Below are 13,627 nucleotides of genomic sequence, written 5' to 3' on the forward strand. Positions count from 1 at the left end.
TCCTCTCTCTGTGCAGAAGGAACGCATCACCTTGCCGTGGGAGCAGGAGAGACATGGTGCTGGGAAAGCTCTGGAACTCCCAGGGGAGAAGAAGAGGAGAACATGGAGCTGCCGCCCACCTCAGCTGCTGAGACACTGAAGCAGCTCAGGAAGATCTTGGTTGCTAAGTACAATCTAAAGCTGCGTTTGTCCTCTTCCATGTTTGCCTTTGTAGGAGGTTCTCTTGTAAACAAACACAAATGTGAAACTGTCAGATAAAGCAAGCTGTTGCTTTACTCTTGAAACTTGTCCTGCAATAAGCCTGAGTGACCCTGCTGACCCCAGCCCCCAGCTCCCGCCTGTGGGAGCACCGTGCACTCCCCGGAGTGGGCTGAGTCTCCAGGAGGCTGCGGGGTGCTACTGGTGGGTGAGGGTCTGTCCGTGAACCAGCAGCACAAGGTGCCAGCCCAGTGGTGAGATGACAAGCAGGTGAGGAGGGGCCATAAGACTTAGCTGCCACCTGAAGCTTGTCAGCTTTCCCTCCCATCCTGACATTACTTTGTCTCCTCTCACTCTTACAAACCCCTGCAGCTTCCAAACCTCAAACCCATGTGGTTGCCGTCTCCCACTGCTCTGGCACCATGGGATGCATGGTCTGTCTGTCCTCAGAACAACTCATGCACATGGTCTGGGCGGGGAAGGTGATCATTTTCTAAGGTGGGACTAGATCAAAAACAATTTGCTTCTTTTGAATACGCACCAAAAAAGCTGATTTGAGGGAGATTTTGCCAAATATCTGTGAAAAAGCAAGAGTCAGCACCAGCTGACCTCTCGCTTTCCCCTCTGCTTGTATTTGGATGCTGTGCATCAGTTTGGGTAACAGGGGGAGGAATATTTATCAGTCAGCAATGGGTGAGGCTGTATCTGGGGCGTGTGATGTCTAGTTGGGTGTGAGGTCAGGCTGAAGGACACATACTATGTTCCCACACACACCAGGCACAAAACTAGCTCAGACTGGACAGCTGTGCCTTACATGAAGCATTGTACCATCGAAATAGTCTCCTGACCCACTTTGCAGATGCATGAGATACAACCATGCTGCAGGACAGTGAGAACAGAGGCCCAGACAGACAAATCCCACATGTAGGCTGTAAATCTTGCCATATCCATACCCAATAGCACAAGATAAAATGGGACTGCGGGTAGCTTTTATTGCTTACTCCCCAGGCTGGCTTCTCTGCACCAACATCATTTTTTACATTGCCCACACCGCAGGACGCTGGTGCAGCCCCCCAGAGATACCAGCAGCAACGTAGTTGGGCTTGAACAGCCACATCACACTGACTTAGACGCATGGTTCATTTTTCCTCCCCTGCCTACTGGTGCTGCTGGAGAACATCCTAGGTGTCAATTTTAGCAGGATGCTTGAAGAGACTCCTGCATGTGCTCTGACAGAGCACGTCTCCCAGTGAACCCAGGAACAGCGAAGATTTGCAGCCTTGAACCACAAGTGAGAGGTTCCATTTCTGAAGGTGTTACTGGGCAGGCTGTGGGGACACTTGACTCTCCCTGAGTTTTCCAGACATGCTTTTCAAGTTGTTGCCCTGCCTCTGCACCTTCTCAAGGATCTGGCCTAGACTTACAAGAATCTAGCAGATGGTAGGAAAAGTCCTGGTTTTCCCTTTAAGATGACCCCGCAGTACAGGATCTAAAATCCCACGTTCCTCCTGCCTCACTGTTCCCTGACCCCTGGCACTCCATTCTTCTGGGAAATTATGCTTTCCCAGCAAAAACCTCACTGTTTTTAATACTGTTGCAGAGTTACCAGGAAAACAAAGAAGTTGTTTATTGACGAAGCAAGCTTATCATCTGCTCTAAAGAATTTCTACTCTTGTCACAGACTGGTGAAATACAAGGAGCCCAGCTCCATTCAGAAACTGTTTGCAAGCTCTGAGGCTGGTAGTAAAAGAAACCACACCAAAATAAAAATCATTGTTACCTGAAAACTCAACAATCATGATCTGCAGTAGTCAATGTGGAGTTAATTTACTGCTCTTTTAGACTTGTTCACCCGCTGTGGTTGAATATCCATGTGGGTGCTTGCTCCATGTTGTCTTGCAGCTGTGTAAGTTCCTACACCCGCCTGTGTGGCTGAGCAGAGCTCCACAGAGCCCTGGCAGGACAGCGAGTACAGCCCATGTCAGGGTAGTCTCCACCTGGAACATCTGAGAGTAGCAAGATGCTCGGAGAGAGAACAGGTTGAAGAAGCAGCTTTTTAAGTCAGGTTAAAAAGAGGGATGCACAGAGGGATGTGATAGCTCCTGTCTCCAACGCTCCTACTTGTTTCACTGGAGCACTGTACTCTCATAGCAACTACCACAGCAACTGGAGCAATAGTAGCTACTCCTACACAAGCCAGGGCAGGCAGGACTCATCTGCCTTCCTGGTGGCTAAAAGACCTAAGACCAGGGCTTCTCTCTTGCTAGAGGGGGAAAGAAGTGTCTCGTGACACCAGTGAACGCTCCTTTAGATGTGCTGGTGTCTCCCAGGTGTCTCTACATGGAATTGCAGGCTGCTACCTCAGAATAAAATGTCTAACTTCTACCTGCCTAATATTAGATGAGATTAGCCCTGCCATGTTTCTCACCATGGAGACTTTCTACGACCTAAAGACTTTGGATTCATTCCTAAGATCATCATGACAGACTGACAGTGAAGTCTTTTACCATGGTTTGAAGAACGTACTCTGTAGTGATTTTATAGACTTAAATGCCAGGCAGTGATGCATTGCCCAATGGAGTGTCATATGAGAATCATAAATCACAATCTTGCAGGAGCTTGTGGATGTCAGACATGTGAATATGCTGATTTCGTATCCATGGTAGTTTGGCATGTCTCACATCTTTGTCTTCTGCCCCAAATAGATTAGCTCTTAAACATTACTCAGCGCTTGGAGTTCTGCCACAGCACAGAAGACAGTTGAGAAAACACCAAAAATGTGTCTTCCAGTGCAAAGAAATAAACTTCATTGGCTTTGTTCAGTCTGAAAGCAGAACTGTTTTCCATGGCGGTGTAACAACAAGGCAGGGCGAGGTTATTTGGCTAATGGTAGTTGAGGCGGAGATTTTAACACATGCACTGGAACTGAAATAGGACAAAATCTGAGCATGAAGCTGCTCAGCTGAAGCTCAGGGCTGCAGCCCTTGCTGCCATCTCTCCCACCTACGTATACAGCTGTGTGGCCAGTGCACAGTAAACACAGGAAATCTATCATGTAACGTTTCCAATAATCATCAACAAATGATGTAGGGCACAATCCTTATGACAGAGCCCCTAAGTCAGTCATTTGTTATATCCACAGGCCCTGCTTTCACAGCACAAGTAGGCAATCAAATCATATCGCAGACAAAGACAAATCTACACATTTGCATTTGCACACGCAAACAAGACAGTTTGCCTGCAGAATGCATGGAGATGTTATTCCCTTGCACCAGTCATGAGAGTCACGACTGAGAAGTTAGAAATTAACATTAAAGTACTATTAAAATAAAGTGCGAATTTACAGGTAGCTGAAAAGTCAATTCAAAAGCCAGGCCAATCCACACTTTTATGTCCATAAACAGCCAACATATAGTTTCATTTCTTCTGATAATAAAAGCTTTTTATTCACTTTGGAAAGCACCACCCTATCTGGAGGCTGTTGGTAGAGGTGGCACGCAAACAGTCTGGATTCCCACCGCCCATTCTCCCACCTTCCCAGGGATAGGAGATGTGCTCTGTGGGGCTTCCAGCAAAGCCAGCGGGAAAGGTGGGGAAAAACCACTGGCCCGTCTACAGAAGATCAGAGCCACCGAGAATTTTCAGTTACAGAAGGAAAGCAGGTTTTATATTAGTTTGGAAGGAACTGGGAAAGTATATCGTACAGAAAACTACTTGAAAATAGTTCAAATGTCTACAACAGAGGCAGGATTTATGGCCCTGCCCGGGGTTATCCATGTGCTTGATGAAGGCTATCAGGACACACCGCACCTCTACGGGGGTACGCTTCCTATCTCACCCTAAATATACTGTCAGGCCTGATGTGATATGACTGTCAAACGCCTTTTGGATGGAGAGGAGAAAGGGTGACCTTGTGTGACATGCCATCCACGAGTTTTTCCTTGAACCACTTCAGTTCCCAGCCCGCCTGAAGGTTCATGGTGGTTTTCTCTGCTTTCCTCCCACCAGCGCCGGGCCAGGCTGGAATTGCAGGTTATTGTATTACAAGTCCCACGGGTGCTGCCTCAGCCTCAGTAAACTTTATTTAAGCACACACAGACATACACAGACAATATACATATATTTGTTTCTTCTCTGACAGTTCTACAGGACCAACACTGCTTTGGATGACACTCGTGGAGATTTTGAAAAAGTGCAGGAAATGTAGGAAAAAAATAAAGGTCTTTTAATAATTTGAGAGTCATGGTCATCCACAGAAACAACACAGGTGCATTCAACCAGGCGAGCACATGGACACATCTCCACATACAGTACATTGTGTCTATATAGGTATCTCCATATACATTGTGTCTATATAAATGTACAACAGTCTCAGAAGTCAGCAGGACACAAAACCAGACGAGTACTGGCATGGCACATGCTTGCACTCCCAGTGTCGCAACCCACTGCCAGTGCACCAGTGTGACTCGGTCAGGGTGCGGGTGTGAACAGAAAGATGCTCCAAACATAGGCTCACTGTACACTATAAAAACTCACCAAATACGCAACAACGTCATAAAATGAACATTCATCTGGGGTTCTGGTGACCAGCTACTTTGAGTCAGATCTCACAGCTTTTGTGTCACCACAACTCCTGGGATATATGGTTACTTATCTAATATAGCTACAACTGTCTCTCAACATATATTTTATATACAGTACATATACACAGAACATACACAGAGCAGTATATGTATATTTTTGTGTTTTCATGTTTGTACATTATATCACAGATTATATGAACACATAAAATATACGTTTTAGGACCTAAAAAGAAATAATTTTATAAAATATTCATAATACCTCCCCCCTCCAAAAAAAAGCCCAGTAGTCAAACAAAAGAAATCCAGAAACGCGCTCGTGAAGTGTCAGCTGCCTGCCCTGAGACAGCATCGCACTCCCTCCCCTTCCCTTTGTAAGTACAGCAGCACAATGGTGGTTTGCAACCATGCACCCAAGAAAACACAAAGCAGTATAAATTGTTGACCTGTAAAGTCAGAGTGGAGTCTGGAGCCTGGCTGTCTGACTCGACACTCTCCCACTGTCTCCCTTGCTAGGATTTAAAAGCTTCTGCCAGGAGCACAGTATTTTACCTGCAGCGATATTCGCTAGACTAAATCTACTGACTGCAGTCCAATACTGTTATCTCATAGCACTTAGAACCCAGCTTCTGAGTTATAGCTTGTTTATTTAAAACAATCTTTTTATTTAGCAAAAAATTGTTTCCACTGTACCCTTCGTGTGTCCTCTTCCTAATGTGACAAACCCGGAGGAGATGAAATTATGGAGATCTGGCCCTCCACTTCGATAAACATCCTTTCCGTAGTGACCTGCCGAGGAAAATAAAACAAAGAAACCTTTACTCAGTGTGTAAGTGTGTATGTATATACACACATATAAGCTATACAGTCCAGCTGTCACCCTCATATATGAGCACCAAGGTCCCACCACATGGTTACATTACTAATGGCAAGCAGAGGCTATAACAGAGCAGAACAGATAGAAGAGCGTCAAAGTCTTATTGCCTTATTGGCAAAGATAGGAAGAAGAACAATTGCATATTTTGGTAACTGCCAAGGAACAAACAGATTCTGATAGGCGAACCAACCAACATGCCAAACCAGGCACCTCAGTCTCCGGGAAACTTGATCATCGCTGCCGGGAGCAGTGCGCCGGAGGAATTGGTCCTGCTCAGACCTACAAGACTAAGGAGCTAAAGGAAAGCAGAAGAGATGTGGCTTTGATTCCTCCCGATTCCAGCCAGGCCCCTGACACCACCACGTCCTGTTGGTAGAGGTTTTATCTCAGCACAAAAGCAAAGGTGCGAGTACCACTCTTGTCCAGGCTGGACCAGGTCCCCGTTAACGGTATGATCGCAAACTTTGCCTTTTAGCCTTGATTTGCTCTGGTCCTGAATGGCATCCCTGGATAGTTTCTCAAGTGCAACTTGTCTTTTGCAGAACGCTTCCTAGGATTTTTCTCAGTCCGTGACAACAGAGCAGGTTCAGGAGACACCCAGCTTTTTAATATTTTAATATATTAATAAAGAAAAAGGCCTTCTGCCTCCCTGTTTCCATGCAAAGCTCTGAAATGAGGACATAGATAATTTTTCAGATACTCTTTATCTTCTCCTCCCTTTTTCATGTTGTTAATTTTTTCTGTTCCTTTTATTTTTGAAAGAGGCAAAGATAAGATAGGTGTGGGGGGAGGGAAGGCAGCCAGCCTCAGGGGCTGGGAGTGCAGCTCCCTCCCTGTTAAGTCTCCATCTTCTCCATGCCTTTCTGCACGAGCCCGTGATGCATCACTGTTCTCCTGAGCTGTGGTGGCTGCAAGTCCAGCACGGCAGATGGTCCAGTGCAGGGCACCCGGGCAGGACAGCTGAATCAGGAAACTGGGGGGGGTGGGGGGGTGGGGCACGACAAATGGGCATCAGGGATCCAGGTGGAAATGCAGCCTGGGGCTATATTCTGGCTGGCTCACATTGCTCCTGACAGATGTTACAGCCCTTTACTATTTTTCAAACACTGAGACCAAATGCCGTTTGTCCTCATCCATTTCCAGGCTCTCTGGCAACACTGTGAAAACTACTAAGAACAGAGACTTTAAAATCTCATCAGTCTGCAAAGTTTTGTTCTTTCCATTTTAGTCAGTCATTCCTGCCCCAGTATCCCAGCAGCTACTAGTGGTTTTGCAGGCCATTACTGCTGTCACCCTGCATATGAGTGGGCTGAGGGTGAGCACCGCCGCAGGGTGTGAATTGTCCCAAAATGTGCAGCTGTTCTGCCCTGCAATGGATCCCAGCGGCTCTGAAGCCCACTCCCCATTCAGGGAGGACACCAGATTCTGCCCAGCCAGGACAGCCCAGCACAACTTTTGCCATCACATGAGCATCTTGAGGGTTCTCAGAGGAGGCTTATGTACAGCAGGCAGAAGATGCTGAGACTTCTGAGAAATATTTATTCCTATCGAACAGAAAAAGCATCCCACTCCCTTTCCTCTCACATTTTTTCCGGTCAAGGTCAGTCAAATGTTCCCTGTACACTTCTCAAAACACTTATAAGGTGTTTCTACAGGTTTGGGAGTGTTAGACAGTTTTCTTTTTACAGTTATAGTAACGCAAAGTGGTAGTAAAAACCTTAAAAAAACCCATACATTGGCCAAGAGTTTCCAGGAAAAAAAAAAAAAAAAGAAAAGAAAAGAAAGAAAGAAGGATTTTCTGCTTCCACAGCAAAGATCATGGGCTCATTCTCTCTTCTTCCTACCTAGCTCCTGCAAGCTCTGGCTGTGGTGTTCCTGGAAAAGGGTGGCAGACCTTTGCTTCTGAGTCCCTGGAAGAGATTTGTGCTTCATGAGATGTTTGTTCTTGTCCTGAGAAGCCTGCAGAGATGGTTTGTGGCTACAATACCCAATTTGCTTTCTTTTTCTCTATCACTTTTCTGTAATGTGCTGCATTATTTTCTTTCCAGTAAGCCAATTTTTGCTCATGTGCCATCAATTTCTATGCTCTCAGGGCTAGCTACTCTGGTGACTTGATGCTCTATCAGTGCCATAAATTTACCGTTTTAAACAAGAATAAAAGAAACACACAAATAAGTGCTATCACCTCTAGCTGAAATCAGCTCTTTTATATGTCCCCTTGGAGATTCTGTTTAAGACAGAGATCAAGAAGGGGAAGTATATATATATATAAAAAAAAGTAAACATTTACTGGCAGATTGAAGATCATTCATCAGCCATTTGCTCTCTGAACCTTGCTCTGCCCCTTCTTATAGTAGGCAGCAGTTAAATTAAAACATCCCTGTGATAACAATGTATTAGCATTTGAACAGGAGTTATGTTTTCCCATGAGAAACTTGAATTTGTAGACTTCAAGTAGCCCGAGTTTTCCCTTTTTATGGATACATTATAGGATGTTACATTTGTTTTATATGTTTTTGGGTTTTTTTTTATTCCTGCTCACTTGTGATCATTTCTTTTGGCTTCACAGTGTAAAAATGAGGGTACGCAGCTTTTACTTTTAGAAGCGCCTTGGGGGCTGCCGTAAGCACTGCTTGACTGAGATGTTTCACCCGAGAAATGAATGCTCCCTTGCACCTTACCAAGATGCATCTGCCCAGTAGCCACAGCAGATCTAAATAAAGGCAAGAGTGAGCAGACAAGGCTGCCGAGCGATGGGAGCGCAGGCAGGGCCATGCCGGACCACAAAACCTCCCTGTGCCATGGGGCTCTTCTCCTGCTGCCCTTCAGCGGCGTCCTTCACCCAGCTGCCAGGGGTCCTTCCACCGCTGGTGGGGAGGGACTGGCTCTGCCAAAGGGGCTTCAGCCCCCGCTGAGCCGAGCTGCTGATGTCCATGCCTGTCTCATGGGCTAAGGAGCCCCTGGCACTGACCCAAGGTGTTGGCTTTTAGCAGGCTGAAGCTGGGTGTTTCCCTCTGCCCTACGGCGAGGAAGCTAAAAATGGCCTAATTCCTTGAAAAAACAGTGTAATTAAAAATAATAATAAAAAAAAAAAGAAAGAAAGAAAAACAGACTGATTTTCATTTCGTTTGACTTCGGGGATTTTTACTGCCCATCAACCCCCAGCTAACAAACCCTGCCATCCCAGGCAGAGGGGCATCTCTTTGCCACCCCGCAGGGTTGCCCTGAGACCACCTCGGTTGCACCAGCCAGTGGGCTGCGAGCTCCTGGGGCTGCCCAGTGCGGCCAGCATAGAGCCATGGGGCTGCAGCACAAGCACACCGTAAGATGGACATCTCCGAGCTAAATCTGCCCTGTGAACAAGGTGGGGCAGTTTGGTGGCTCCCTTGTACCTGCTGCCTGCAGGCATTACACACATCGCTCTCCCTCGGAGCAAAGGTGCCTTTTGGCGCTGTGCTTCCCTGGGAGCACACACGAGACATTCCATGGGCTGCAGCCACCAGGGACCTGAAATCCAGGACCCAGAGGCAGCACCCAAGACCTCAAAGAAGTCAAATGGAGCAAGAGCAGCAGGCCAGCGTTGCGAGCAAGGCAAGGCAGCCCAGCCCAGCACTCATGTCCTCGGGCTCCCAGCATGTACTTTCCCTCTTTTACAGCTCCCGCTTTGGGTCAAATTAGCTGCCGTCTGCTAGTTTTCCGTATCCAGGTGTCCTACCCAGCTAGGACATGTTAATTCTCTCTGGGTCTTGCTGGTAGCTGCATGAGATCACAACCAGTGTCATCCTTTGAGCAGCCACCGAGCAAGCCAGCAGCGTGGCTCCGTCCCCTCCACGTGCCCCTGTGTCCCCATAAAAACGGGAGCCGTGTCCCTGTCTGCAACGGGAGCCTGCACAGCACTGGCGGTCTGTGAATGAAACACGCCGTGCAGAAGCCAGATTTGATTACGATGGAGTCTCACAACACGCACTACTTCCAAAGCAAAGCAACCACCCACATACCTGATCTCATGGCACGGAACATGCAATCTTTTAATACAGTGTTCCTCTAGAGATTTTGCATCTCTAAGGTCTGTTTCTCGTGGTTAGGGTAAAATTTAAAATGCTGCTTCAGAGCACTGTGTCTGACTCCCTGGAAGAGGCTTCTGCTGCTCCCTCACTCCCTGCTCTCGCTTACACTCATATCCGTGTGCTCTAATGCATGTAAGCCCTCAGATGCACACAAGCTCTCAGGCTTTTTCATTAAAAGAAATGAACAGGACTCCAGCAAGGCTGTGTGTTACTAAAGCAAATGAAGATTAACACTTACACAACTTAAAATTTCCAGAAGAAATTGAAACAAGGCGAAACATGACTTTCCCCCCCCCCCCCCCCGTCTCCTTCAGTTATAAGGCACAGCAAAGGCAAAGAGCAGATGAGCATTTTGCCTGCCACGGAATAAAGGCATATTCTTCAGGGCATACAGCTCAAAGAGGGAACATTTCATTACAATGGCATCCTGCATAACACACATATGGAACAAACTCAGTCACAAACAGCAATTACAACCCCAGCTCTGATTTAACAGAATTATTAGAGCTGAACTAAAACGCTGTTATCCACCTCTTGGAAACATTATTACTGAGTGCAGATTACATCACCCTGAGAAGGGCAGACAGGGACTGTCGTGGACAGCCTTTTGCATGATACACTGTGGGATTCTGACCTTATCCTTGTCACAAAATTTGTTGGAAAAAAAACCTACACCCAGAGAGGAGTCCCCACATCCAAACTCGTAAGCGCAAGCATTATTCTCAGACAGATCTCTGTGGGAAAAAAAACCCCACAAACATTTTGGGGAGGAAGAGAACCCCTACAACCTGCTTGCCTCTGATGCTGCTCATTTCTGCTGGAGTGATTCTTTTGGAGCCATTTTACACATATCAACAGACCAAGACACAGGGCATGAGCTGCCAAAATGACTGTAAAGTGTTTGCTGAGCACATGGCAGACTGCTCTGCATCGCTCCGTCTATCCTGTCAATCAAATACAAACTAGTGCTAGGGGAGGCACGGCTCCAGACCCGAAACGAGGAATTCCTGCGTCCAGAGCTGCGCAGGGCAGCCAGCAAGCACACAAGCCATCTCAATTTGAGAAAAGTCTAATTGCAGAAATTGGCAGGTATGGGACATGGCTGGGGGCTACACCATGTGCAGGCAGCTGGGCTTCTCAGTATCATACCACAGCATGGGCTGCAGATTAACAGAAATTACAATCACAAGAAGGGGCACCCAAGGGATGTCACTGAAACAATACCATTTTCTTTTTCTAAAAAAAAAAAACCCAAACAAACAGAAGTCTTCTGACACTTGTCTGAATAAAGGCACAGCAATGACCACCACCATGTGTTTTCTGGTTTAATTCTGTAGTTCTGGAATCACTGTCTATCCTGAACATGTAAACAGACATACAAAAAAACCCAACAACCAACAGCTGGAAAGAGTTCAGTGGTACTTAAGGTGAGCTGTCAGCATTGGGCAGCCAGATATGGACAAGATGTAGTCCAAATCAATGCAGGGAATAATAGGGTTTTCTATGCCCTACAGATATTCCTTGCTTTAAATTACACGGGTGGTCTGAGAGCTGAGTTCCACTCAGTCTGTCCTAATAACATGACAACCTATCCATAATTTCATCCTCTTTCAAAATAACTGCCTCTTCTTTCTTTACCTCCTTTTCCTCATGCTAAGCCTTTGTCAGATCTTTCCTGCTTCATCCCTCTTCCTCTCCATCGCACATGACTGCTGACCACAGAGACCCTCCTCAAACCAGCCCCCACGGGACCATCTGGCCACAGACTGTGCTAAACAGGGGATGGTCTTGTCCATTTTCTCACCTGGCTCCCTGTCCATGGCACAGCAGGAATGGTTTTCTAGGTCAGGGTTTCTGTGATCCCCAAGGTCCCCAAGGCTTTTGTGATGTTTCTGAAAGTGAACCTGAGCAGACAGAGCCAAGTCTCACCCACTATGAGCCAGGTGGTCCCGTCTCTGGGGCTGCTCAACCAGCTGCCCTGGGCTCCATCCAGCAAGGACATGGCTCTTGTGTAACGGACTGCCCATACATCAGTAAACACGGGATCACTCCCAAGCCAAGGGGGGACTTTGGGGTCAAAAGAGAAGAGGATCATTCCAACTGAAACTTGCGAGACCTGTACTTTTCCTTTTGATTTATTTCGTTGTGACTTCTGCACTATCAGCTTTCAGAGCACATTTGCATCACAGCTTCCAGCCTTCTTTACAACCAGGAGGGGTAAAAGCTTACTACTCACAACTGAATGCTGGAGCTCTCAAGTAAAATTATTGGCCAGGAATGGGGCTTTATGGAAAATGATGCATACTGGAAGATTTCCCACAACATCACAAGAATGGGGAACCGTTCCCTGGCATGGGGTTTGGATCAGTCCAAACTAGCAACCCTGCCAAAAATATGCCCACTTACTGCACAGCAGACCAAGCCAAATCAGTGCAGGGAGCTGCATGGGTCCAGGTCGTGCTCATGTATCTTTCTGGCATTGGAAAAGATGTAGAAAGTGAAGCTAAAAGCTGTGCTGGCTTTCCTCGGCAGTGACCAAGAGAACACCTCCTGTTGTTAATCATTTACTCTGTTAACTACAGCAGTTGTCTTTGATATTGCAGCTCCCCTGCAAGGTGTAACAACCTGAAAGAGGCTTCATGAAACATCATTTTTAGGTTCTGTTAACTTATAAAAAAAAAAAAAAAAAAAGATTATGTGAAAGTAAGATACATGACTGCAGTGCTAGAGGGTCTCGCTGGCAACATGCAACAGGGATGACAAAAACAGTGATGATATCATATTCTATTGAGATGTATAAATAAAAACACTGTCAAAGAAAGAGGATTAAATTGATAGGAAAATAAAATACAGCACCTCTCCAGGGCTCTAAATGCACATGCTGGTGAGCAGAAAACCTACTGAAGTACCTGTGCAGGAACCAGCTCTGCCCTCACGGTCTGCTTCTCATCAACACACGGCTGTGCCAGGTTACGTACACATGTCCTCAAGCATGCTCTGAAGCCCCACAAAGAGCAAACATTTAAGCCCCCCAAAGCCAAGAAAGGACACTCCCTTCCTTGGCAGTACAGCAGAGGGTAGAGACCCCACGGATGTTGCCCTTTATGCAATCAGGGACGAGGGGCTCACACAAACAGGCTTCCTGGATAACTGTACCCCCCATTCCCTCTGCTGAAGCTGTCCTTCTCTGCATGGAAGAAAAGAAGGAAGGAAGAGAGACTCTGATTCTTTTCCCTTGAGGACATAAGGACCCCTTTTCATCACGTGTGCAATTTACAGCAATGCCATCACGTAAAATACAGTGAAAGCACAAGCAAATCAAGACAGTCTCTATAAAAATCTCACCCAGCCACAGTCCTTACCCAGTGAGTACGAGAAAGCCACGACTAAACCTTTAAGAAACCAAACAGGCTTGGGGCTCCTCTTCAGAGGCGTCTCAGATACTGAAAAGCCTGGCGTGACTGCACATCGGTTGTTCCCACCAGGATGAGGAAGAGCCGTGCTGCTGCACCGTGGCACTCGCAGCGGTGAGGTTACAGCTCCAGCCCCACGCAGGGCTGGTGCCAGGTCAGACCTGAGCAGAGCAGGAGGCACGACCGGCTTCCAAAGAGGTGCTCTAGGGCAGCCGTGTGTCAAGGGGATCCTTGCAGCTCAGGCTGTCAAACATTAATGGCAAGTCAGCCCTTCATCTTTCTTCTGCATCCTTAAGCACACCCTATAATTGTACAGCCAGTGAGAAGGAGCTCAAGTTTTTGTATGACTCAGGGGAAGGAGAAAAAGTTTCCTTCTGGGTTTTTCTGGTTTTTTGGGTTTTTTTTTTTACCAGGCCACGATTCAGTTCACTTCTCCTAGTACTCACACATTCATGCTCCCAGGGAAACATGATAGAGACTGAGGACTGTTTT

General features: G+C 46.8%; 1 protein-coding gene across 2 annotated transcripts in view; it reads right to left on the minus strand.

The window, feature by feature from the left end:
• Nucleotides 1–13,627, minus strand: part of SHISA6 (shisa family member 6) — a 245,594-nt gene that overhangs the window by 181,721 nt on the left and 50,246 nt on the right. For both annotated transcript variants that reach the window (XR_005107700.1, XM_037409331.1), the window contains exon 3: nt 5,472–5,567. Coding sequence is in view for 1 of the 2 variants with exons in the window: in XM_037409331.1 (XP_037265228.1) it covers nt 5,472–5,567 (96 nt within the window). In the remaining variant the exon portion in view is untranslated. The remainder of the gene's footprint in view (nt 1–5,471; nt 5,568–13,627) is intronic.

Source organism: Falco rusticolus, chromosome 1 (genome assembly GCF_015220075.1).
Source record: "Falco rusticolus isolate bFalRus1 chromosome 1, bFalRus1.pri, whole genome shotgun sequence".
Taxonomy (NCBI): Eukaryota; Metazoa; Chordata; class Aves; order Falconiformes; family Falconidae; genus Falco; species Falco rusticolus.